This window comes from Dermacentor albipictus, chromosome 1, assembly GCF_038994185.2.
Source record: "Dermacentor albipictus isolate Rhodes 1998 colony chromosome 1, USDA_Dalb.pri_finalv2, whole genome shotgun sequence".
Lineage (NCBI taxonomy): Eukaryota > Metazoa > Arthropoda > Arachnida > Ixodida > Ixodidae > Dermacentor > Dermacentor albipictus.
Genome location: NC_091821.1, coordinates 372295996 through 372321837, shown reverse-complemented (window position 1 = coordinate 372321837; position 25842 = coordinate 372295996). Strand labels below are relative to the sequence as shown.

Sequence of the window (25842 nt, the reverse complement as noted above, 5' to 3'; positions counted from 1 at the left end):
CTACTAATTTGCTATCGCAATCGATGTTTCGGCTATCGGGCGAAAGAGCAAGCTTTTTTTTTCACTTGTACAGTCCGAAGTTGATGGAAATCAAAGCTAGCTCTCAATAGATAAGCAGTAGCAACATAAAGAACCTATTGCTAGAATTCGAAAATACTCAGGCTGTTGAGAGTGATAACACAGAACGAGCTGGCAGAGGTGGCAAAAGACGTACATAACAGGTCCTGTAACGAAACTTAAGCCGGCCACGGCGGCCGTATTTCGATGGGGACGAAATGTGAAAACATCCGTGTACTTAGATTTAGGTGCACGTTAAAGAACCCCAGGTGGTCCAAATTATTCCGGAGCCCCCGCTACGGCGTGCCTCACAATGAAATCGTGGTTTTGGCATGTAAAACCACAATAGTTTTTTTTTAAACTTCAGTCACGTGTTGTGGCTTAAAAGTAAGAACTGAGCTGCTTGCAAGCTTAGGTTCTGAATTACACAACGGGTTTGTAAAACGCCTGGACTAAAATGCCGGCAAATGCTACGTTTCAAAGGCCACAACAGTTCACATTTTATGCGAAGCATACTAGCCGCACAACCACGCTCTTCCTTGCTGCGCCGCGCGCGGCCGCGTAGCTACCATATGACGTCATAACAGCTGCAAAAGCGGAGGCTCAACTCGTGCGCTCGCTTGCGGCCGCGTAGCTACATAGCCGGGTCTCAGCTCATGCGCTCGCCTGCATGAGTTGTTTCTTCGTCTAGCCGAACCAAATATAGCCAAGCAACAGCAGTTCACCAGGCTAAACAGTGGTTCAACAACTAAAATAAAGGCTAGTATGCTTCGCATCCTGGGCTTAACCTTAGCTAAGCCACAGCCATTTTTTTATGAGTACAACAGCTTAAAAGTGAAAGAGCGCGACTGACCAGTCTTTTCACCGAAGGGTAAGGTGGTCTTGGTGAAACGATGGCCGGCTTTGCTGCTCTCGAACGCCAACGCTGCTTCAGTTGCAGGTCCGATGTCACCAATGAAGTCGCAGTACGTCGCGTTGCAGACGCACACACAGCTGCCCCGGCCATAGTCCCTGGGCTGGCATTGGGCAGCTACGGCTTTGGTTGAAAATGGGTTAGTGTTACTGAATCAGGTGAAATTGGACGCACTGTGAATATATAGCACCAATTTGATTTGCTCAAGTCAGCTGTTCGAAGCGCAACTTTCCTTTTTCAAGTCTGACTCAAATCACTTAAACTGTGGCCAAACGAGGAATGTTGCCGAAGTGGTGTCCTCGTTCTACCACTTCAAGTCCACATCTTCATGTGATCCTGTCTTCGGCTCAAAATACGAGCTGGCACATAATTTGGCAGAGCTCTGAGAGCTGGCCGCCGGTGTGCTTGATTCGGAAATAACCCTGGCTATTTTTAGATTTCGAACCGTATTTGAACATTTACTGCTTGTTGTGAATGGTGAGCTCCGAATCATGGAGACTATTCTCCTTGATTAAAAGCTTCCACGAGCTCGAGAAGATACCTGTTATCAAATATTCACCCCGCTTTTAATACCCGCGGCTCCACCTCCAGTCTCGTCTATACGACCTTGTTTTGCAGCTGCTCTTTCGTTTCGATTCCATTCATTTGTTATCTTCACTTGCACTATGAGGGGGATACTGGTGATAACAGTAGCTCGGTGGCGTCCGAGCCGATGACGAAGCTTGAAAATAAAGGAATATTGAAAGAATGGTCCCACAACACATGCCATGTTTCTGCGCTATTACCTGCTGCAGATGTTTTCACTAGCTCACTTGTGCTTGCTAATGGAGCATTTATTTTCGCCTTACGTTGTCAAGGGCTTTAGTTCCCTGTGCCGTTTCTTCGCCAGTTATGGGCAGCGTCGTTTTCGCGGAGCTTTCACCGTCCGTTTAGTATATGAGCCGCGTGTCACTACATATAATACGTGGTGAAGCAATTCTGTGCAGTGTACTGGATATATACGTATATATTACCACACTTTCTCTATTTACGTACAATATTCGCGATGATTATATGACTGACAGAAAACGCACATGCTTTCTATATAACAGAGAATTTTGGCACAGTTTAGCCAGGCACTATTTGTAAATTACTCGAACATATCATACACAGTCAAGTAATCAGCTTCCTTGAAGACCATAACATTATTTTTAAGCATCAGCACGGTTTTCGCAAGGGCTACTCATGTGACACACAACTTGCCGGATTTATTAACGACATACACGCACTAATAGACACCGGGTTCCAAGTTGACGCAATATTTTTAGATTTTTCTAAGGCATTTGACCGTGTTCCACACCATAGGTTGGTACTTAAACTTTCACAGCTTAACATTCACCCTACTATAATTGCATGGATCACCGATTTTCTCTCATCTAGAATTCAGTTTACATCAGTTAACAATTCTAACTCATGTTATGCTGATGTTACGTCTGGAGTTCCACAAGGCAGCGTACTTGGTCCTTTACTCTTTCTAATTTATATTAATGATTTACCCAGTTGCGTTTCATCTAAAATCAGACTATTTGCAGACGATTGTGTAGTTTACCGATGTGTAACAAGTAACACCGATAGCCACTTACTACAAACTGACCTGGACGCAATAAGTGCATGGTGTTCTAATTGGTTAATGCCATTAAATATTTCCAAAACTAAACTCATGTCTTTCACCAATAGGCCACGAATTCGAACCACCTACTCCCTTGATAACAACCCTGTGGAACTCGCAACTACTTACAAGTACCTTGGCATCAATCTTCAATCAAACTTATCATGGAATAATCATATTAACCTTACCCTTGCCTCTTCAAATCGTACTCTCGGACTTATTAAACATAACTTAAAAGAAGCCCCAATGCATGTTAAAAAACTAGCATACACAACATTAATCCGTCCTAAACTAGAATACGCGTCTGCCATCTGGGATCCCGAACAAACGTATATCATAAGTAACATCGAAGCCTTGCAGAACCGTGCTGCGCGATTTATATTTTCAGATTATTCACGTTACACCAGCGTCACCGCGTTAAAGAATAAAGCTGACTTGGACAACTTAGCACTTCGCCGTAAAATTTCTCGCCTAACACTTTTCCATAAGCTTTATCACCATCCATCACTTCACGATGATTTCTTTCAGTCACCAACAGTTATTTTTCCACGCCGTGACCATCTATACAAAGTCAAACGCATTAACTGCCAGTCATCCCATTATGCATCTTCGTTCTTACCACGCACAATAACTGAATGGAACGCCTTACCATCAGTCATTGCCACGGAACCAGACTTGACTAAGTTTCAACATTTAATTCGCTCACGACTTGTCGACTAATCGTATTATTATTCTTTTTTGGGACTTTTACAGTGTTTTTCGATATTTGTTGGTGTTTTTTAGTGCAGTTGCCTTATGTTCTCCTAATATGTACTAATGTTTTCTCTGTAATAATTGTGACCTAATTATCTTGTATATTAACTATGTTTCACTGTATTATTACTTCTGTTAACCTGTCTTGTTTTTAGTGTGTACAAACTACAACCAGTGCTTGTGATTGACCCCCCCCCCCCCCCATGTAATACCCTCGTAATGAGGGCCTTTGGGGGTATTTTGAATAAATAAATAAAGAACGCTCAGAAAAGGGATAACAGCGAAGCCGGTGATATTTACTAACATGGAAAGGATGAGCGCGGCAGGCACCACCTCGCAGAGTTCGATGCAGAAACAGGCGTATCAACCTTCTTGTCGGTTTCACGGTAGCGAACTCTAGTTTTCCGAGACATTTAAGCCGGGACATAATACCATTGAAGCCAAATTTAGAATAATAAGGGGTTTCTTATGCCGTAGCAGCTTCAATCGCCGCAACGAGAGCATATAGAAATACAACGTTATTGTTACGCTATATTGAAGTAAGGTAAATTTAAGAAAAAAGCATTGCGAGAGGTTCTTTACTCAATTTTTTTTTTCAGCACTGCGCTAACTACGAGAGAAATTCTTGTTTCATCATCATATTTTTATGACATTTGAAATTCTATTTCTGATTGTTCACCTTTGCGTTAATTGAGCTTCAATATGTCGACAAGTCCAAATACGAACGACACACACACAAAGGTCTTAATTCTGAGCTCTATCATTGTGAAACGTTCAATTTCAACCCTCATGTCAAGGCGCTTGCTCCTGTTACTTTTCGTTGGCTTACTTCTACGCAACGCCATTCTAGGCACCTTTTAACAGGTCATCCACTCACCTGATAAAAGTGCCGCAAAAGTTGCTGCGGCGATGAAGACGTCTTTCCCCATACCACGGCGTTTCCGAAGCGAGAATCGAACGTCAACAGATCTGCCTTGCTCTCCAAGCGGCGACATCGTTCGATCAGAGAGCCGTCTATTCTTATCTGACATGCAAGCTAGTGGTCCAAATGAGCAGATTAGATCAGAAGCGGCGCGCTCTTGAGTCTATTTTGACATTGCAGATAGCGAGCAGCAGCAATCGCGATTTGCTACGTTCGAAAGAAAGAAAAGGAAGACGAATCACGGTATGCCAATGGCTGGATGTGCTTCGACGGCTTCGCGCTCTGTGTTTTCAGAACATTATGCAGACCAATTAACGACGCTTAATGAAACAAGAGATAGTAAGCACAGAAGCTGACGTCGCGCCAGCACGGGTGCTTGTTTAGAAGGTGCATTTAGCTAACACAAATATGCTTGACGCAGTCTGCTTAACGGGGATAAGATGGCTAGAAGAGGAGGTAGGAGGATCGCGGCGGGACAGCGAGCGGCGCTCAATGTAGCAGCAAGTCATGACGATGATAGGTAGTGCTAATGTGGCTAGCGCAGCTTCTTCGATGCCTGCTTTCGCGTCGCACCACAGTATCTAGTTGTTGCAACGCGGAGTCTCCTGTTTTTTGAGCGTCTTCCATCGTGTAAGTTTGTTTATAACAAGATCGACGCGCCTTTTAGAAGCGATAAGAATCAAAATAAAATATCCGGATCCTATAGCAAACGATGTAACCGAAGCTTCGTATACTCTTTGCTTTGATGGACAATAACGAGCGGTGATTTTAGTCTAGTCAAATACAAGATTGGTGAGTTGACGTTGCACGTTACCTGCGCACCACTGCTGTTTGTCTGCGTAGTCCACAGAACACACAGGGAGATGTGTTTGCTCGAGCCGTTCTTGTGCGTCATCGTTCATACTCTCTCAGAAAGTTGAGCATAATCATTGACTCACATCGCACATCACATCGTGGCAGAAGCGTTAAACATTAATTACATTAAACATTAATTACATTACATTACATTACATTAAACATTAATAAGTACCGGTGCGAGCTTTGCGCACGGGTACTTGACATCCGCGTGACAAACCTGCAGCCAGTGGATGTTCCTTCGGCGTATGTTGCAGGCATTCACGCAGCTCTCCTCGCCTCTGTCGTTGTTCCAGGAAAGATGTCACTTAATTTTCGTCAGTTTGCAGGAGCAGAAATATTGCTACATCACTGAGGAGGTTTAAGGTTCTTATCGCGCTAGAAGCGGCGTGAGCCGCTTTGCTCTCTGGTACTCCACAGTGGCCGGAAGCCCACCATACCCAAGTTTTGACTTCGTGTGCCGTACGCAGCCGCCTGCTCGCCTCTGCTATCTTTCTTGCCATAGGGTTAGTGTCGGGGGCGCGTAATACGCAAACCGCTGCTTCACTGTCAGTATGTATTGTCATTGGTGAAGTACCTGGAGGTTCTTCGACGGCTTCGTGCGCTGGTCACGGACAGTCAGCAGTTCGACTGTGAGTACGTCTGGTGGTTCTTGATGACAAAATACGTACTCTTGGGCACGCGTGGTTCCAGCGTCGAGGCTGTGTACTCTTGTCCGTAAGGCAGCGTTTTGGACGTGTTGTTATGACATGATGAGGCTTATACCGCACGAAAGTACGAGCACACAGAAAGACGTGTGTGTACAGCGCCTGTGTGTACCACGTCTTTCTGTGTCCTCGTCCTTTCCTGCGCTGTAAGCCTCATCATCTCTTGTCCGACTGTCTGCTGCGCCGCTCGAAAATTGTAACTCGCGGCTAATCGTACGAACGCTCGCTCCACAGCTAGTGTTGCCGTTGCAAAGGCGACAATGTTTTCATTTATCAAGGATGGAAACCAAAGCCATCAAATGCGGCGAGCAGAAAGCGAGCGACACAGGCTGGTGAAAGTTGTAACTCCGGCGGCCAGCGGCACTCAGACCTATACGGCGAACCAAGCCATGTATGGCGTGCTGCTCCCAGGATTTAACTCACGACATGCGCATTTCCCATGGTTCCTCAAATGAAAGCAAGAAGAGGACGGTGTCAGAAAAAGTTACCTTGCGAAGACTGGCTACCTGAAGTCGTGCTACCACATATTTTCCCTTTCTCCATGCGCGGTTCCTAATATAGGGAGTAAGGGCACGGAGCTTTTAAGTGTGAAAAACAGCTTTAATCTATTATTGACAATTAGTTTCCGTCTGATCTCGTGACCGTTGTCGTATGGTCCACTTCTACCTCCAGGCAAATGTGTTGATGGAACGTGGCGTGATGGTCTTCTCGTACGTGCTACCTCTGGAGTCGTCGTTCAGTTGCACCTTGCGCTCACTGTTGGTGCTGGAACGGAACAAAAACGCGAAATAATCGTTGCAGTGAATTAAACTGTGTACTTTGAGTATGTAGAATCGGAACCTGTCATCAGGAAAGAAGAGGCTCATTTTCGGTCTTGCAGATAACGGTCAATAAACCGCAGCTATTGCTTACTGCCGTATCGCAACAGATATACCTAAATTGCAGAAGATGATTATATATCTACAGGGTGTTCTAAATTAAGCTTTATGGTTTTCTTAAAATTAGGCACTGGGGGGCACGCGAAGACCACCTGAGCAAATAAGTTATGTGGCCAGTGGGACACAAAGTTAGGTGATAATTATCGCTGTCAGCAGCCCAATTAACTAAAATTGAACAATTACCTTTTTGTTGAATACAGTAAGTGGGTATATTTGTCCTGAAAAGTTAGAGGCAGTCGTGTTTCTACAGAGTACCAGTTGGAAGAATTCTACTTGCGTGTCTGTGCTCCGAGATATCCGACTCCAAATTTTAATTGTTGTTCGCATGATTACTCATGCAAGAGAGTTAGGATCAACGCAAAGCTCCTCCCTGATGTGACGCGGCTGTTACGTGTGGCGTTTAGTCTGATAACGGGGCGGAGGCATTGGCAAAGGCGATAACTGCTCCCCTTCCATCCGGAACCGCTGTCGAAATACGCGACCACGCAGCCTGTAACGATGTCGGCAGCTGCCACGCCGAAATAATGCCGCGAGCGGAGAAGCCGGAGGGCAGTGCGCGTGCGTAATGGTGACTAGACGAGCGGGCATGGTTGGCAGTGCTGTGTTTATTAAAATATTCCACAAAGCTTTATTCGAGTTTGTTGCTGTCAAAGGAATTCCTCAAGATTTTAACACAGCATATTTCATATCAGGGGCTGGCTGCACTTTTCTCTACGGTCATTTGCAGGGTTCTGTTGCGGGCTTTCTGGATCACCAAGGACCCGCAAAGCCTTGAGAATAACGTAGATGCGAAGCGTGTAGCATCATAACGAATAATGATCATATAGCAATAGTCTATACAAAATATGCTGTGTAGAGCAGAAACGCGCAAATATATAGTTCGTACAAACATGCCGGAATGTACATCTGATAAGAGCCAGCAGCATGGTGATTAAATGGTACATGCGCCCTCGCACGATTGATAAATGCTGTTTAGTAACACGACTGATGAATACAAATGATCTCGCTGTAACTGTTAACTTACGGATTAAGCAAAATGGCGACCGTGGCTCCTTCGGGGGTCTTGAATGCCCCAAACTCCAGTCCGTGCCCATCTCCACTTTTCTGTCTAGAAGCAACTCGTACGCTTCCACGTGGTAGGAACTTCCTAAAAACGTTGGAAGAAATAAATTATCAGGACTTGCATGCTGCAGGGCAGGTCAACAACTTCTCTGGTTTGTTTTGTTTTTGTTTTTTTGTCAGTGGTGGGAAATAGACGCGCTACAACCACGGAAATAAGACGAGAAAGAAAAGGGCATCCGCACTTGTCTTTTTGTTTCGTTTTGTTTTGTTTTGTTTTATTTTTCGCCCATGAAATCTATCCTTTTACCTGGCACGTTCTCAGTGCACTTAAACTTTTTCAACTAGATATGTGTGTTTTATACGTTGTTTGCTTTCGATAATTTGTGTGGAACAAAGGAGAGATGAACTGCGCCTTTTTGCACGCTATTGTCGGAGGTACCTGCCATATGGCGAAAGAAATCAGCTTCATTAAGCCCAAACTGTGTCTTTATTGAAACCTATCACCTCCTGGCGCTACAGATCCATACTTGGTATTCATTCCGAGGATGTTCCACACGTACTCGGCAATAGTCAATACATCGAAATTTCGTCCCTTTTGCGATGGCGTGGATCGGATAAGCCTACCTGGGTGTGAAATTAAGACCGCGAAAATGTAGTAATGCTATTCCAGAGCTATTCCTTTTTGTGTTTCGTCCGCAGTTCCGAACAACGACCCACCATCGTCATCACCGGGATTGGCCGATCGTGAACGGCGCACTATGAAAGGACTATAATTAAGCCAAAGTAATCTTTATGTGAGTTCGTCTCAGAAATCTATAGCGTTTTCTAAACAGTGCACGTTGGGGTTCGGGTGTGTCAGGCAGTTACAAATTATACGCTCAAATGACTGCATAGCTGTATAGGCTATACAGCTGTATGCAGGGTTGTATAGCTGTATAGCTGTATGTAAGTATTGTATAGCTGAATGATGAGAGCGTGCGGCAGTAGCACGGCCGCGCTCGTCTATTGGGTGGATTTATCAGCGTGCTTAACTAATAGATCACCTGACTATCTGCTTTTTCACATAGCTTCGAGGTTGCAAAATAATGCCTTGGCAGCATGCTTACGTAAAGTGCGCCAGTGCGTAGTACATGGGTTGCTTGTAGAACTCGCGTGCATCAGCGTCCACGATGATGGGTGAGTCGACGAAGTTCTGAACCCAGTTGGGCCCACCCTGTTTGTCTAAGGCAAGGTTCCAATCCACCCACCCGGTCACCCAGTGTTGCAGATCCTGTGGCAGAAGTGCGTCCGCCCGGAGGCACCATGGGTCATCGTGTCGCTTACAGTCTATCCTAATTTGGTGCCAGACAGAGCGGCACCAAATTGTGATTTGCGATCTTTCTTGTGATTGTAGCACTTGTTTCAGGAGATCGCGGTTTTACTTTGATACGCAGATGCGGTTACCCAAGAAATTATGAAAGCGTACTTTTTAGAACAAAACGTCAATGGATGTGTAAGCCAAGCTTCCTAAAAATGATTACACAGGCAAATAGCACTAATAGAACACGGGTGATGGCTGTGTAATATAAGATACTGGGAAGTGGCGCAGCGCATGCATAAAGCAATAAACGATCAGTTGATAGTCAGTGTCCGCATTGCCTATTTTCTTGCGTTTTTCCTGTTTTGATTTTTCGCGCTGTGTTAGGGAAATGGACCCATAGCGACTAGATCAACTCAACGCGTTTCTAAGTCATATCTAGTATATGATATGCTAATTTTCCTTGTTCATAAGCAGGTTTAACGTACAGTGTACGTCCATATGCGTTTATATTTCTTGTTTAGTACGTATTCTAGGCAACTTAAGTTAAAAAATATCGACAAACGAATCATATATGTCCGTACAAACTGTCTGCCTCAGCGATAGCCGGTTTAGCATGCATGTTCATGCGCTCCCCACATTAAATAATCACTCACGCTTGGTTATAATATTTTAACCTCTGTAGGGCACTTCTGCGTATTTCTTCTACACTTACATGTGATTACATCCCAATAAAAGCGTGTGACATATGATTTATATGCTCATTAATATTTATAAACATTTTTTTCTAAGGACTAGCGTTTGCAAGAGCGCGTAACACAGTCACAGCATGACTATAGAGTCGGTCGCGAACACTTTCAGTGACAGACCTACCAGGGTTGTACACTTAAACGGCTCACTGATCACTTCCCCTTTCCCCAGTTTACTCCAATACATCGTGTAATTTAATTATTCCTGCGGTATCCTACGTTGTCTGCGCTGTCCCAGCCGTATTGCAGGCAAATGTCGCATGTTTGAATGGTCGTAAAATGTTCGGAAATATTTGGTTCAAAGCACCGAGCTTCGTTCAATTGTGGTTCAGCTTGCATTCTGGCACAACACGAACGGAATTTCATGTGGTACAAGTTGACGCGGGTTTACCTCGAGGATGTCGTGGGAATAGTTTTCTGCGCGGTCCCAGCTGCCGAGCTGCACCTTCTCCTTGATCCACGGTTTGTCGCCCATGCACGCTTCAGTAGCGAGGATGAACTTGTCCGGGAACGCGTTGTGCGTTTCGTCCAGCCTGGCGGGGTCTGTCTCAGAGTCCGTGTACCAGTGGACGGCAACACCAGCAACGTATTTTGCTGCATCCTTGTCGTTCAGTACCTACGGGAAGAGCAATACTGCTTTCCGCCATTGCACAATCCTTAAGCACCAAAGCCTATATTCACAAGCATCAACACGCACACGAGAACAAAAATCTGTGCGTCATTTGCAGACCAGTAATATACTTCGAGTATTGCATTCGACACACTTCAGCAAACCAAGCAACGGAATACGACGCGTACTATAGGAAGATACATGTTAGCAAAAACTATAGCTTCGCTGGTGTACGAAAGTAACGGCGTAAATTTGAACGATCATCGTGGTGGGCGGAAAACACGAGGGAAATACAGAACTGATTACGGAAGAGGAGGCTCAGTCTAAAACTTAAGACGCTTCCGGTACTGCATATCATAAAAACTTGGTGTAAGCGCAAAAGTTACCACAAAGATACCAGAGGCTCCTTCGAATGCATCACCTATCTTTTAAAGGGGATTGCATTAAAGCCGACTTTCTCGTAGTTTTTGTCACATATGCGGTCACATGGGCATTGCTTTGGGCCAGTAGAGCTATAAGAAAGGGGATGCATGACGCCTCGACATTTATCTTGCATCTTGGTCTCAGGTTCAACGTGCTCCTTCGTGTCGATTCCCAGCAACAAGATTGAGGTACGCTTTCATTAGTAAATAAATCTGAACTTTATTTACATAATAAGGTTAAAATATAAAGCAAAATAAAACAAAAAAAGAAGAGATTTCGAAGAAACAAGCCGGGAAATAATGGGTGAAGCGGTATCCCTCGCGATTTGTTGCTTCATTCCACAGCTGTCGCTGTCCTTCTTTTTTCTTTCACTGCGGGGAAGTCAGGGCCAATCAGAAAGTTTGATGCAGGTTCTACAATGTGTTTCGTGGAGTGACCTGATGCAAATGAAAGGGGCGCGCAAGCTAGCACACGGCGCTGTACTCTTCCTGGCACTGGCCGTCAGGACGGCGGGGCATACGTAAAGATTCGGCCGGCTATGCTCATGATCGTAGTGCTCCTTTCTTTTAATTAACTTGTCAGATGTAAAATGCATATACAGCATTGATTATAGTCGTTATATGGGATTTTTGGTAAGGATCACCTAATTGTTGTATAAACAATTTCTGTATTGTTGCATCCCCTAATTTGTTGTAGATTTTTTTTTTATTCGCTGCTAGCACGATTGCTTCTGATAAGGCGACAAGTGTACAAGCACGTTACTGGCACGTCTGACGACTTACCATTTTGGCCCAGAATGGAAGGAGCACCCGCATGTCGTCTAGAATCATCAGTGCGATCTTGTCCGGCCCGTAGCCGGCTTTTTCCAAGGCCGGACCTAGGTCCAACTTGATGAAGTCCCGCTGGATTGCGGGCGTAAAACCCATGCTCTGGAAAGCGTAGTTCGGGTCGAAACCCGCCGTGGGCTCGTTCTCAGCCGTCAAGCCCCAGAACTTGATGCCTTTGCGCTCGTATTCTTGTAGGAACCTAGGTTTTGAGCTTCGTTTAGTTTCCGATAATACGCGCAGCCATTGCATTAATTGTAATGCGGAGAAGAAAAGATCTTAGTCAAGCTCTTAGTCAAGCTCTTAGTCAAGCAATGCGTCTATGCAGTATTATTGATCAACAACCGGCGATCAGGGGACGCTTTCAAACCAAAGAGTATCGTGCCACCGTAAAACGCAACTTTCTCAGTACTATTTAGGTGGTGAGGAAGCCCGCATCCTGACGGACTCCATGCAGGCGCGTAGAAGCTACCGAAACAGTAGGATCTGCATGTCAACCGTTAAGCTAATAAATAAAAACAGGGGCCTCGGCGCAATCAAACTCATCTGGATAGCAGGTCACAATGACATCAGGGAAAATGCACTCATGGTGGCCACTGCGCGCGCAACATACCACTCCGACAGGGAGGCGAGCATTGAACCGGAACCAGTGGAATGGAGCCGATCGGCAATCCTCGATCATTACAGGAGGGCTCGAATTAAATTCGCCTCTCCCTGTCGGAAACTAAGGAAACCGGAACAAGTGACCTGGAGGAGGTCGCAAACTAAAACTCACCCAGACTTTCATCTCCTACGCAAACAGATGCGGTGCCTACGCAAAACAGGTGCGGTGCCGAGCCCACGCCGGGCCACATCACATGGGAACGCGCTGATACGCCTCGAGAAAACATTAACAAAACCACAACGCAAGAGGGATGGGATACCTTGCTCTATAGCTCGGAGGAGGTGGCCCAGAGCTCACGCCAGCAGAACACGAGAATAGGGGCGTGACCAGCCTGAAGACCGCTCGTCATATTTTGTACAATAAAGGTTTTCTACCACTACTTCTACTACTACCCAAAATTAGTAATATCTTGAGAACAGATGTTGAGCGCCCGTAAAGCCACTCTGTATTGTAACGCGTAATAGACGACTTAGATCGCTCTCACGGTTAATAGAAGAGGAAAGAATGCACTTCAGTTTCTGCCCCCTGTTCAGACTAGCGGGTGTGGAGGTGAGATGTATAGGGGGCGATAAGACGCGGTGGCACGGTCACAAACCTTGTTTTAGGGCGCAACTATGACCATATATGTGTTGTGTGGTATACGCTAGAGAGCTTTGAGCGTAATTAGAGCGATTGCAACAAGCTCCGTCGGCATGAATTCTGGATAAAATCAAAGTTAGAACTTTCCTGTCGAAGGCGGTGATCAAAGCAGCGGACAATCGTCAGAAGAAGCGAAGAGTGAGTGTGTGCTCGCAGATCCTTTTTGCCGAAACAAAAAGGGGCCATCTCACAACTTGCCATCTCGTTTATCTATAGTAATTTATCTTGTCTAATATCTAAATGAAGCAAGAGGCCATGCGATAACAGAAAAGAGAGTTTAAGGAAGTAATGAAAGGTGCAGTTCACTGCTCTGCACTATGGTCATTGTCGTTATTGTATGATAGGATTAATGTGACTGACGATTAAATGTTGGACTACAATGCAGTGGATCTTTGTCTTTGCAGAGATTCTGGGGAGGTAGCACCATGTGAAAACTTTCCAGCTCTTGATAAAGGAACAGTATACATTGCATAAAACGCCAATTCCGGGCACCTGACAAAGTAGTTTGCCCAGGTCTTGTAGTATGGTCCACCGGGATGCCCGATAAGAAAGCCGCCATGATTAAGCTGTCCATTGGTCTTCATCCATGCTGGGCCACTCCAGGGGCTGGCGAACATCCATACGGCATGCTTGGAGACATTTAATGCTCGTTTTATGTACGGGATCTGAAGCGAGAGAAGATATAAATTCTACTACAATATAAGCGCACGAACTTTGAAAGCATTTTTTTCCCATTTTTAAAAACTGTTTATCAATGTGCCTATTGTTACTGTACACTCTAAGAGTTGGTGACCTGCTATGCGAGTGCGAGCCGAGATTCAGAAAATTGATATCTGCAGAATCCATCATAACGTTTTGTAAATAGCCATTGCGTGCGTACCGCCGGTTTTCTGCCCAGATCTCATCGTCTTCGTTAACATTCATTATGGACTGGCTACAATTCCCATGCATAAGATTGAACCCCTTGACAATGACCGTGACCACATGTTTATGAAAGCCTGGCCGCTTGACAGGGCACTATAAACAAGAGAACTTTAACTTTACGTAATACATTGGCGCCGAACCCTTTCCCATCGGAAGTAGCGTTCTTTTTTTCTTCTTCTTTTTTCTTGGCAAACCATGCACCAACCAGCCCAATTAAACACAATCCTAAACACAATCTCACTGCGTGGTGTACAATACTTCGGGCACATGCATTGCAGTAGATGTAATCTCATAAGGTAGACCCACAGCTTCCCAAAAGGCACTGAAACGAACCTTTAGCTCGAAGTCTTCATCGGCAAGAGAAAAGTTCGCCAGAGCGAAATCACCCGGTGTGTCCGCGTACGTGTACTGCCTCACAGAGAAATCACAGCTTGCCATCGGCACTCGGCCGATGTTGTAGGACAATCCTGTACAATTGGAGAATAGTAGGAATGTAAAGAAGTAACAATAAATGTCAGCTGCAACATTTCCGCTCATTGGGTACATGGGTATACCTTTGTCAGCGTAGTATGATTGGATGACATCTTCCTGCATGCTTTTCGGCAGAGATTTGATGTTGATGCCCGCAGCGTCGGTAAATGCTCCACCAAAACCGTAAATTGTCTGGTAAGTTTTGGACGTGTCGACCACTATGGTTACAGTGTCGTCGTCACTGCGCGAAAAGCCTGAAATTGTTTTAAAGAAACAGATGTCGCACGAAATTGGGACTGGGTATAGACATCACAATAAAGCTTCGTGCGCTGCTGTCTCAAACACAAGATAAATGAATTGAGCAGTTCCCTTGGAAGACAATATGGAGAGGAGATGAGTGAAAGCTGCTTATTTAGGTGCAGATAATTCTGCCCGTGTGTATGTGGCCGCCTCTGTAGCCGATCAGGAAATGAATTGGAAACAGAAACGTCCCAGTAGCCATAGGAGAAGAGGGTCACGGGAAAAACCTGGAACTACAGACCTAACCATTTACTGTGAGCTATAAATTATACAGAAAAATTCCTGGCGCACTTGCCATACCACGCACTCACCCCAAAGCAACGAAGAACAAAAGAAAAGAACCAAGTTGGAGATACGTTATGGTGAAGCATATATCTTATTAGCCAAACAATTATGTATCTAAAAATTATGTGTCATTTTGGATACAATCGGACCATCTGAACGTTTCTACGCAACTTCAAGTTTAGCTACGGTGGCGGCGTAATCAGTAGACTGCAGTTCAGCGAGCCTCCGGTGGCCTTTACTACACGTTGATTGCTTAATTTTTCATTTTCTGTACATTGCCGTCTTCTTATAAATGAAAACTGAAAACATGTTTATCACGTCACTAACTGCCAAAAGTTCTTATTACTCTCTGTAATAAGTAATCGTATGGTTATAACATCCTGACGATCGTGATATTGTCTCTCACCGAGAAGTTGACATAAGCTGTATGTGTGCATCGTTATAGTTCAAATGCAGGCGTAAACACATGGCGATACCTGACTGCAAGTCGAAGCTGCCGGTTGTCTTAGCAAACCTGAGTCCAGCCTTGTTGCTCTCGAAAACAAGTATCTGTCCCTGAGGGGCCAGGCTCACTTCTTCGAGGTAATCGCAGTACGTGGTGTTGCACACGCACACCACGCTGCCTTTGCCGTAGTCTCTTGGTTGGCATTGGGACCAGGCGCCTGGGCAGTGAAAGAACGCAGACAAGGTTCAGCAACTGCACAATGGCTTATATTTTTGTGAACGCAGCAGTATGTAAAAATATCTCCCATCTGATACTAAGCTTTGTAAGCCTAGGTGACGTGCAATCGAATATTAGAGTAGCACTGTCATTTCTAAACAATGATTAGACAATTCATTCTCTAAATGAATTCCTCACTTGTTCTTTCTCTCTCTCTCTCTCTCATACACACGCCCGCACGCATACACGCACTCATGCACTCATGCACTCACGCACCGGTTAGCCAGCCAACCAGCCAACTTTGTCATATTCAGCAAGTTGTCGAATTCTGCCGTGTTGGTGTTTTGAGCCAATCAGAGAGGCCATAGCAGCCATGTGGACCAATCAGGACTGTCAAAATGGCGAATTCCACAATATGTCAAAGTTTGAGAGTACCCAAAGCATGGTTCAGAGTAGCAACCGCTGGCCAGCCAGCCAGCCAATAAATGAAACGAGGATGCTTGCTAGCCAGCTGTTGTCATCCCGATTAGCTCATTTGGCAGGTGAACTACAGCGCTTAGCCTATAACACCGCGAGTGGATCCCCTCATAAGCCCGAGTTCTTGTTCCGCTGCGAAGTTTTCCTCCCGAGAGGCGTGCATGTATTTGCTTTATAGCATCGTGCTGCGTTGACGTGGATGACTTTTCCCGTATTATTAAAAATGTGTACAAAAAGACTGGTAGATCCCATCCATATGTGAGAGTCAGTGTTCTGCGAAGCTTTCTTTGACGTTTACGCATATGTTATCCAAATGAAATGTTCATGCAAATGTAACGCGGCAACATAAATGTAACACAGGGATGCAAGCATTTCGATGCAAGTTCGGCGTCCGTTTTAGTGAAGCGAACGCGCATTGAAGTTATTAGACTCAAGGCACGCGTCTGTTGGCCTTCTGCGCTGTTACTTCACTACCACATTCACAAGACGCAGTTTGTTTAGGTTACGCGTTGTCAGAAATGTCAGTGTTTCTAATTGGCGATGCAACTTCAGCTAGCACTATTTGGCGCGGTTGCATGAGCACGGTGCCGTATGCATGGAAGCTATATGCCAACATAACTTATGCTTCGCGTTTTCTCGAGTCTGCTCTTGTCCTTGGTGTAGTTGCCAGTTAGCACAATGGTGAGAAGCGGTGTGCGTGTCGAGAAATATGAGACTTCATTAGAAACGTTCAACGTCTCGAACCCTCTGGTGAACACGTGGTCATTGAGCACATCAGTAATGATTACTGTTTGCATGGTGACCGCTTAAAGGTACGTCCTCACTTGCGGAAATAAGGGCGCGCAAGGCGGCGTGCTTAAAAACGCGCGCTGCGAAAGGCGCTTTCGTGGCAAGAATTCCCAAGAATAGCAGCTTGGGCTTGTTGGTTTTCCATCCTGGTGTTCACACCACAAAACGTATACGGGACACCAGACGAAAAGACGACACCACAAGCACTGCCGAAATAAGCACGCCGCCGCCTTGAGCACGCTTATTTCCGCAAAAGGACGTACCCTAACAAGACAGAAGCAGAAGGCCTCTTTATAAAGTTCGGTAACCACCGGCTTTCCGGTTTTTATAAGTCGACATTATAAAATGTTCGTTAAGTAACGAGCACTTGCACCGAATTTGTCGTATCCAAGGATCACTGCCCTTTCTGCGTGCTGAACGAAATGCAGGTTGAGAAACGATACTCACTCGCCGCACATGGCCGACGTGTGTTCTGCCGCGTCCCGCTTCTTGGGATAGTGTGTACCGCACTCCTCGACACGAGTCATGACCACCAAGAGTCGTTGTTTTGCTTCGAGTTTACGTGCCAGCACATGCTCGCGTTCTGCATCGCACTTCGCAACGCAACGAAGGCGTGCTTGTTCCGCCCGACACTTATTTCGGTCATCCGTCCCTTCCGCACGCAATGCACGTTTTCGTCCAATTTTGTGGCTGACGTGTTTTGACGTAATGTAACTGACATCCACACTCAGCGGCTTGCTTCCTTGATTGCTCCTCACACGACGCTCACCCACTACGGGGAAAGCCGGCGGTCAGATGGAGGAGAGGAGAGAACACTTAAAAGAGAGAGTATGGCAGGGTAACGTGGAAGTTCTACAAATAACAATTAAATTGACTAAGTTTATATACAGTTAAAAAACGTGTAATTTTTGTATACACAGCAGATTCTGTAGCAATAAAATGATTTGGAAAATAATTGACAGATTTGCGAAGGGTACAATTGCTGATTCACAAAATTGCAGCGGCACTCAGCTTCTTGTGTTCCACAGGTGTTCACAGATAGTCATGCTGATGTTTCTATGCCGAATGCCAAGGCCCCGAAGGAGAGGATGTCTTGAGAATTTACAGAGATACCCTATCATCGGAATGAAATCTTTCAAGACATTTTTTATGTGGCTTGCAAATTGATGGCAGGCTAACAAGATATCTTCTTCACTCCTTGCCTATTGTTGCACCGCGACGCAAAATAAAGCCACGACACTATCGCGGCGCCATCCACATGCCTTAGTGTCACATTGAGACAACATTGGAAGGTAGTTGGTAGTGGCCTAGTGAATAGTATAGAGGTGGGTGATGGGCATTTGTCTATTCGCCAGCTCCCTGAAAGTGGGAGAAAAGGTAAAGAAAGCTTTGCTTTAAAGACAAAGGTAATAGAATGAAAAATTGGACAAATATTTGCTTAACGTTATTAAGACGAAAACAGGCTCGGAATGACATAAAACAGTTACCATGACACTGTATAGAAAGCGCGAAACGGCGTGTATCAATCGGCAGGGTAGTCGTATTCAGTCAGATAACATAAGAAGTGGGAACAGTGACACCATGGACCATATCTAGCCATGGTGTTTACCTCCATTGTACGGACAGACCATCTTTTCAGGCCCCTATGCTTACTTTAAAGACTTTTTATTCGTAAAATAACCGTAGATGCAGCCATCAATGCATGAGTGCTCATCCCTAGAATTGAATACAAAGCTTGGTTCTAACTATCGTTTGTGTATTCCGTTCCCCCCTGCAAATACCTTTTTCCGGAGGTAGGCAAGTATAGATTTTTTCCAATACGGATCTAATATGAATACTAGGTATCGAATATCGAATCAAATTTCAAACAGTCAAACGCAGACGCACATATTTACAGCAGGAATACTTAATACGGTTTAATGAAGTACAACTAGACAAAACTACTAAAAAACTACTAGACAACACCACTTGTACTAAAGAAGACAACTATGAAGGACAAAGCATAAATTTTAAACAAAAGATTAGTCATTGTCATATAATATACTGCACGAAAAGCCTTTCTACAACTTTATAACCTGATTGAAAACAAGATTTTCAAGGAAGAATGGCTGCTATATGACTAACCACCAAAAAAATGGCTGCCGAAAGTCAAAAGTTGTGTGGGGGGCGAGGGGGGGGGGGGGGTAATCCGCTGAAAGGCTTGTGTGGCGTGCACACATGTAGAAGGGTCCGCTGGAAGAAAAATATCACCGGTTTTGGCGCGAAAGATAGCACTGCCACATAACTGGATGGACACAAACGCTAAATGACTGACACACAAGCAAAAATTCCAGGTTGTCAAGCAAGCCTCCACCGCAAAACCGAAAACAAAGCTTTCATTATCCATTCTGGTTCTGCACTGCTTCGAAAAGTGTTCTCGTTGCCCCAGTCCTGATAACTCGCAATGCCTTGTTTAGCAGGTGGGAAAAATTAACCAGACTTTAACATTCGGTTGTTGCGTAATATTTGGTCTGTTTTGACTATTAGAAAATGCTGAATAGTTCCTTTTCCAATACGAATTTGAATAGTTGACATGTAGTATTCTATTCTTACCCGAAACGTCAAAGATTCGCCCATGCTTACTCTTTGTCTATCGAGTACTTTAAAGTGACCACGTCATGCATTTACTTTCGCTGTTGACGGACAACTCACCTTGGATACAGGCGCCCAATACGATGAGTGCGAGGAGTTTCACTGACATTATTGGCCCTGTTGCCGTAAAATCCTTCATTTATGCCTCAATTATTCTACACTTTCTTTCCTCGAAAATTCGCATTGGTGACAGATTATTTGGATAACGATGTTAAAATGTCAGCGATTGCCTACTTCCGCGCTCTTAAACGCTCAAAATACACTCAAACGCAACGCACCAGCTGTGGTCTCGGGATGTAGCCTAACTCATACGCCTGCCACTCAGAAAGACGACGGAGAGATGCGATTAGATATACCCAGCCGGCAGACAGGGTCAACTGAGGCGAGTTCTTTGAAGTGAGCCTCTCGACAGGGTGCGATAACTGAAATGGGTGTATTGCTGCTGAACTTGAAGCCGGCTCGACTGGCATAGGAAAACACCACATATAGGAAAAAACCATTCGCGCATTGGCGCGTTATCAAATGAGTGATTTGCAATTAAATGTGTGAAGCTGAGCACAATAATAAATCCAATGCCGCTAAAACAGGGCGGATGCCAAAAGCACAAGATATGTTTCATTGAATGTGCTCCACCAAACGCCCCCCTATATCCGTGGGCGCACACTGTAATCGCGACCGCTTTCACCTGTGAGTCGGCATTGCAGTAGACAGTGTTTTCCATTCACGCTAAGACATCGAAAGGACAAGCTGGCTAAGACTCAAAGCACGAAGTGACGTTTACTCACGATCGCCCCACTCTTAGAAGTAATAATTGTGGAAATCCAGCGAACTTGCTCGAGTCTAAATGACGCGAAGCTGTCTTGCGGCGAATAAAACCTTGTTTGAAATGTGTTTGTGTGTGTGCACGTGTTTTTCAACGTATATAAAAATTCACTTTCAAGGTCATATGCACTGCATATTTAAAGGTTGCATGCATCAGTTTTCTTGTTAAGTCAAACGCAACGACCTTAAGCGGTGAAATGCAGCTTGCGAAGACGTCAGGTTACCGCTCAGATGGGATATGACGCTTAGCGTCGCGTTTTGCTTGAAGCCCTTGCTCACGCTTGACATCAGGCTTTGCTGCACATAGAAGTATTTTATGCTCTATGCACCGCTTGTTCTGAGCAGCTTTCTCCTCTTCCTTTAATATGTGTTTTGGACCAATTCCTATGAAGACACTGTAGCACTCCGGCTTACTGAGCTGAGTGTCATATGCACAGGAACGACGCGCATCTCACACTGGTGTCGCATACACCCGACTCAGAATCAAATGGTATACGCCTCCGCTAGGCCTCTCCACCTACACAACCTATCAAGAAGCAGGGCGCTCCTTGGCACGTGCTTTTCTGTCGTTACGCGCCGTCACACCTCTCCTTTATCCTTTGCCCACACCTGCCACATGTGTCTGCGATTGTTTCCCACTTTCAAACGTCGTAACGCCAGCTGTTGTGCGCGCCTGCGTGCGACCCGCTGGTGAGCTTACATTGCAAGAAATCCAGCACCGAAAGACGCGAAGCTATGCAAGCATATAGGCAAAGAAAGCTTCATTTTGAAATGGCTGCCGACCACGAGGGAACCCTCGCATCCGCTTCTTGGTCTTCTTTGAAGAGTTTGGAGGAGCAGCTTAGCGACATCCACGCGCACGTTTACTTTGTAACGATTCATAAACCCTGAGCACGCAGCCACAGTGGAAGAGCGGAGGCTGGACGGTGCTCGACATTTCGTCGTAGAAACTTTTGATTATGCGCCACGAGCAAGACGACAACAACAGCATCTGCAGTGTACTAGGGGAGGTATCGCAAAATAGTACCGAGTGAAGGAAAAAAGAGAACTAAACCATATGAACGCTTATTCCGTCCGTTGTTTTCGGTTACCGTCTATACATGTGATAATATACCAACGGTACGACAGAAGTATATATATAGGCAATGCCAGCAATGCAGACATGCACTGTTCATTTTCCTGTACGTTTGTTCCAAGACGTTCTCTCATCGATTACGAATTTCGTGAATGTAATTGAAAATGTTAGGTTGGTACGCACTTCTTGGGGTGGGAAGGCGGCGCTAAAGGTTTCATTGAATTGTGGCATTTTGCGCGCCAAATCTATGATCTCATTATGATGGACGCCGTAGCGGGGGACTCTGAGCTAATTTTGACCACCTGGGGATCATTCGGGCGTACTTAAACCTAAGTGCACGAGCGTTCTTGCATTTCGCCCCATCGAAATGCAGCAGCCGCGGTCGGGATTGAACCCGCGTCCTGGAGCTCTGCAGCGCGATGCCATATATCCACGGAGCTACCACGGAAGTTGAAGGCGGCACTGGTAAATCATCTTGTGCTGCCCTCTTTACGTTTAGTTCCACGTTTCGCCTCTGTGACTGCGAATTAGCTGACCCAGCCGCGTGCCACAATACGCTTTCGCACCGTGGAGTTTGCTTCGATTTGCCTAAAAAACCAGCCGCCTGATCACTTCGTCCCTACGAAACTGACTTTTTTTCTTGCACTTTCTTCTTTTCACATGAGCTACCAGGACATTGTCACGCTACTTATCGATACAAAATTTCGTACACCATCCGCCTTCACAATGAGTGGTAGGCGAATAATCAGCCCCACAGTGTGGCACAGTCAAACATGAGCGTACAACCAAGAAAAACACCAGATACAAACAAATTACCAATAAGCCATGTCTTTTCTAAACCTTATTAGTGAGTATTTGTCAAGTGAATATCGTTTGAAATCATTCGGCACCGTCGTGCAATGGTATCTTGGGCCGCGCGTTGGAGGAATGATAAACCGACTGCGAACGAACACCGATAACATATCAAGCTGCGGCTCAAGCCGCGTCGCCTATACAGAATGTTTCGTGTTCAACAATGTTGTTTTCCACGAAGTTGGCATAAATACTCGAGCAGTCCGTTGGTGCGCGCCTATGTCGCACTACCCACCGAGTGAAAGCCACGCAGATCTACTTGTCAACGACGGCTTTGACAGCTGCGTTACCGTGCCGCGATAGTCCTTGCATTTAGGGCAATCCCACCCAGCTTACCTACGCTCCTCCTTAAAGTTGCAGTTTCTGGCGGTTATTTGCACCTGAAGTGCAGTGATTATCTGCTGGAGCTATAAAGTGTAACTCTTGAACACGTGTTTTTCATTCCTTTGCGAAGATATATGTAATGTTATTTGTTCTTATTTTCTCTGGTATCCTTACATTCCTATGACTCCGGCCACACGACAGACGTTAATGTTCGAAGTACCCAAGTACGCAAGCCACTAAGGGCATTTTTGAAGACCTTTCGTTCTTTGATCTCAACGAGAGGAAAATCGCGCTATGTCTTGTTTCTTACGGCTCCGAAAACAGCATCTGGAATACACGGCAAGAGTTATTGCAATGTTTTCAATGTTTCTTAGCTTTAATTTTCGGAAAGAAGACGCCGCGCTCAAGTTCACATACTCAGGCAAGCTTATTGCACGCAGCTTACGGGTTCGTCTTCCCGAACATCGTACACTTCGTCTTGCTCGTAAACACGCTGTTGTCATTCGTAGAAGTCTACATTCGGGCAGCGCGGCTTCATCAGGTTCCGAATCTTCTGCTCATCTACTGAAACAATTTCAGTACGACTGCTCGGTGTCCCATTTGGACAACTACAGCGCGACTGCTTGCAGTCCCAACTAAAAATACGTCGAGGACGTTTTGACCCTAACCGTAACTTAGAGAAATGACACACCATTTTCCACGTAAACGTAAACCAGCATCTTTATGCAATTGCACTAAGGATCCTTAGGAAGTTAGGAGGCACCTACCTGATTTTAATTGCACATACTTGGCGAACAACATTGACAACTGGCACTAAGAAATTTGGATCTGCTGGCACTGCCAAGAGACAACTTGGCGGCGGAGAAAAAACATTCGCGTCAAAGTTACCGTTGCCTGCACGGATTTCTTGTACCTTCATCTCTGGCATGACGTGTACCACTAGTGCTCACCTTATCTGTGACTTGACTATTCGCTTGAATGAGGGCCACAGACCTTGGAGGATTGTCGTGTCTAACAATGCACCGCGTTCCCTGGGACAATGGCGTGCACCAAGCAGCCAACTGCGTTCTTTACGGACAGTGCAACAATGCGGGAGGAGGTACACCATGATTCATTTGTTTTCTCGGCGCAATAACGGTCATGGTTTCGAATTGCTGGGATTCGATAGCATGGCGGGATACTGGTTAGACGACCATCATCATCTTCATCATCAGCCTGTTTTATGTCCACTGCAGGACGAAGGTTTTTTTCTGCGATCTCCATTTACCCCTGCCCTGCGCCAACCGATTCCAACTAGCGCCCACGAATTTCCTAATTTTCTCACTCCACCTTGTATTCTGCCACCCTCGACTGCGTTTCCCTTCTCTTGGTACCCATTCTGTAGCGCTCATAGTCCAACGGTTATCTCACCGACGCACTACATGACCTGCCCAGCTTCATTTTTTTCTCTTAATGTCAATTAGAATATCGGCTATACCCGTTTGCTCTCCTATCCAAACTGCTCTCTTTCTGTCTCTTAACGTTATACCCAAATATCTTCGTTCCATCGCTCTTTGCGCAGTCCTTAACTTGTTCTCTAGTTTCTTTGTCAGTCTCCAGGCTGTTCAGACGGCCAGGATGGTTCTTAATCTAAGGGGAAAACCTGTTATACGTAGGACCCCCAAAAAGCTTAATTTCTTAATGTACGTGATGTTTCATTGTCACACTGTGGGCTTACTCAACAGTTCAAGCGGGTACCTTTTACCTTTTTTTTTCGACTGCAGCAAACTAAGTGTCGTCTGCCTGCTGAAGTATCATCTTGAACAGGTCAATATGGGTTAGTGCTGTAAGAGTTGGGTCAGGCATGTCAAAAGGGGTAGCTGGCCTATGGCGTCGTCGGACTCATCTACGCTAAAGACGTTGTTGAAGGGAGGAACCTGTTGTCGTCGAAAATGAGGAGTACTGGGTTTATTAACAATATCTACATGAAGAGTGGAGAACGTTACCTCTTATCAGTCTAGCATGACTGACTTAAGTGCACCGAGGAGCCAAAAATGTTCGCTAAAATCCCTAGGCCAGGGAAAACTTCCGCCCCACCTTCGTCCAATCAATGTATCTAAATTCGTCGAAGGACCCGCGTTGAGGGCGAGGGCTCACAGAATCACTCTTGTACCTTTCAGTGAACACACAGACAGGAGGGTAGCTTCGTAGATGGGGATCGCCATGCTTGACTCAACCTCGCGCGTCTTGGTTCCTGGGATGACCCAGGAGTCAGCTGGAGCGCCAGTCAAACGACTGTAGCGGTTACCGTAGTCCGAGAGGAAAAGCCATAGAACACCATTTTCCAAGAGTTTCTTGCTCCCATTGGTCCGTGACGGCGACAGTAAACCAACAAACAACACTACGTCCACCAAACGTGTCTCGCCTTGCTGGCGCCGCAGGTCTGTCCGAAGGGGACGCATTGTTATCTTCAAGAAGCGACTCTTTGCAGCGGGGAAGGAGAAGCTAGAAGGTCACTACCTCCTCTGGCCTATCGTAACAGTGCTAGAGGTTTCAGATACTTGATACAGAAGTTTAGCACATCAAAACATGTCGCTCACAGGAAACTGGCATAACCAACATATCTAATGGCGTCTTTTGATGGTCTCTGTAATCTCCGAGTCCGATCAGAATATATACCTTGCGTCAACTTGAAAGCTAGCTGCTTTTCATAACAGTGCGAAGCAAGGAAGCAAAAACTGAAGGAAACATTCGGTAACGCAGCCAGCGCCAACGCCACCGCCAGTTCGTGTAAACGTGAAACACGGCTGCGATGGCGGTGTACGTGGATCATAATCGTCGTCGACGTGACTTAAACGAGAATCCTCATTCGTCAGCGCAATCGTGTTAAGGGGTGGGATCACGTGACCAAAAACAGACCAGATTTTCCGGATTCCCCGAAGGTGACGCTGGGAGTCCCTCTCTCCACTTTCTTCTGGAGTCACGCGACCGGAAAGGACTATCCGAGTAACCGGAGCACCCTTTTTTGACCAATCGAACCAGATCGGCCTTCTTGAGAGCGCTTAGAGCGCCCAAATGAGGATAATTCGAAGAAGCCGTTAAAAACTAAATATTCTAAAGTCGAGGCTACGCGCCTAGAATGTGTACTTCAATTTTGTCCAGGAACAGTTTAGTAAGGACCGGAGCGATAA

The 25842-nt window shown here is 45.5% G+C and overlaps 2 protein-coding genes across 2 annotated transcripts in view; one reads left to right on the top strand and one right to left on the bottom strand.

Annotated features, from left to right (window-relative positions):
* LOC135904112 (uncharacterized) overlaps positions 1 to 19940 on the bottom strand; it is a 34542-nt gene extending 14602 nt beyond the window's left edge. Inside the window, exons 1-13 of the mRNA XM_065434732.2 lie at positions 19660 to 19940; positions 15518 to 15703; positions 14540 to 14710; positions 14319 to 14452; positions 13554 to 13726; positions 11717 to 11960; positions 10293 to 10517; positions 8962 to 9125; positions 7818 to 7940; positions 6522 to 6620; positions 5369 to 5429; positions 4249 to 4456; positions 911 to 1093 (exon numbers count right to left, since the gene is read on the bottom strand). Coding sequence (XP_065290804.2) covers positions 911 to 1093; positions 4249 to 4456; positions 5369 to 5429; positions 6522 to 6620; positions 7818 to 7940; positions 8962 to 9125; positions 10293 to 10517; positions 11717 to 11960; positions 13554 to 13726; positions 14319 to 14452; positions 14540 to 14710; positions 15518 to 15703; positions 19660 to 19738 — 2050 coding nt within the window. The 5' untranslated portion in view covers positions 19739 to 19940. The remainder of the gene's footprint in view (positions 1 to 910; positions 1094 to 4248; positions 4457 to 5368; positions 5430 to 6521; positions 6621 to 7817; positions 7941 to 8961; positions 9126 to 10292; positions 10518 to 11716; positions 11961 to 13553; positions 13727 to 14318; positions 14453 to 14539; positions 14711 to 15517; positions 15704 to 19659) is intronic.
* LOC135904071 (uncharacterized) overlaps positions 1 to 25842 on the top strand; it is a 592735-nt gene that overhangs the window by 290566 nt on the left and 276327 nt on the right. The gene's annotated exons all lie outside the window — the stretch shown is intronic.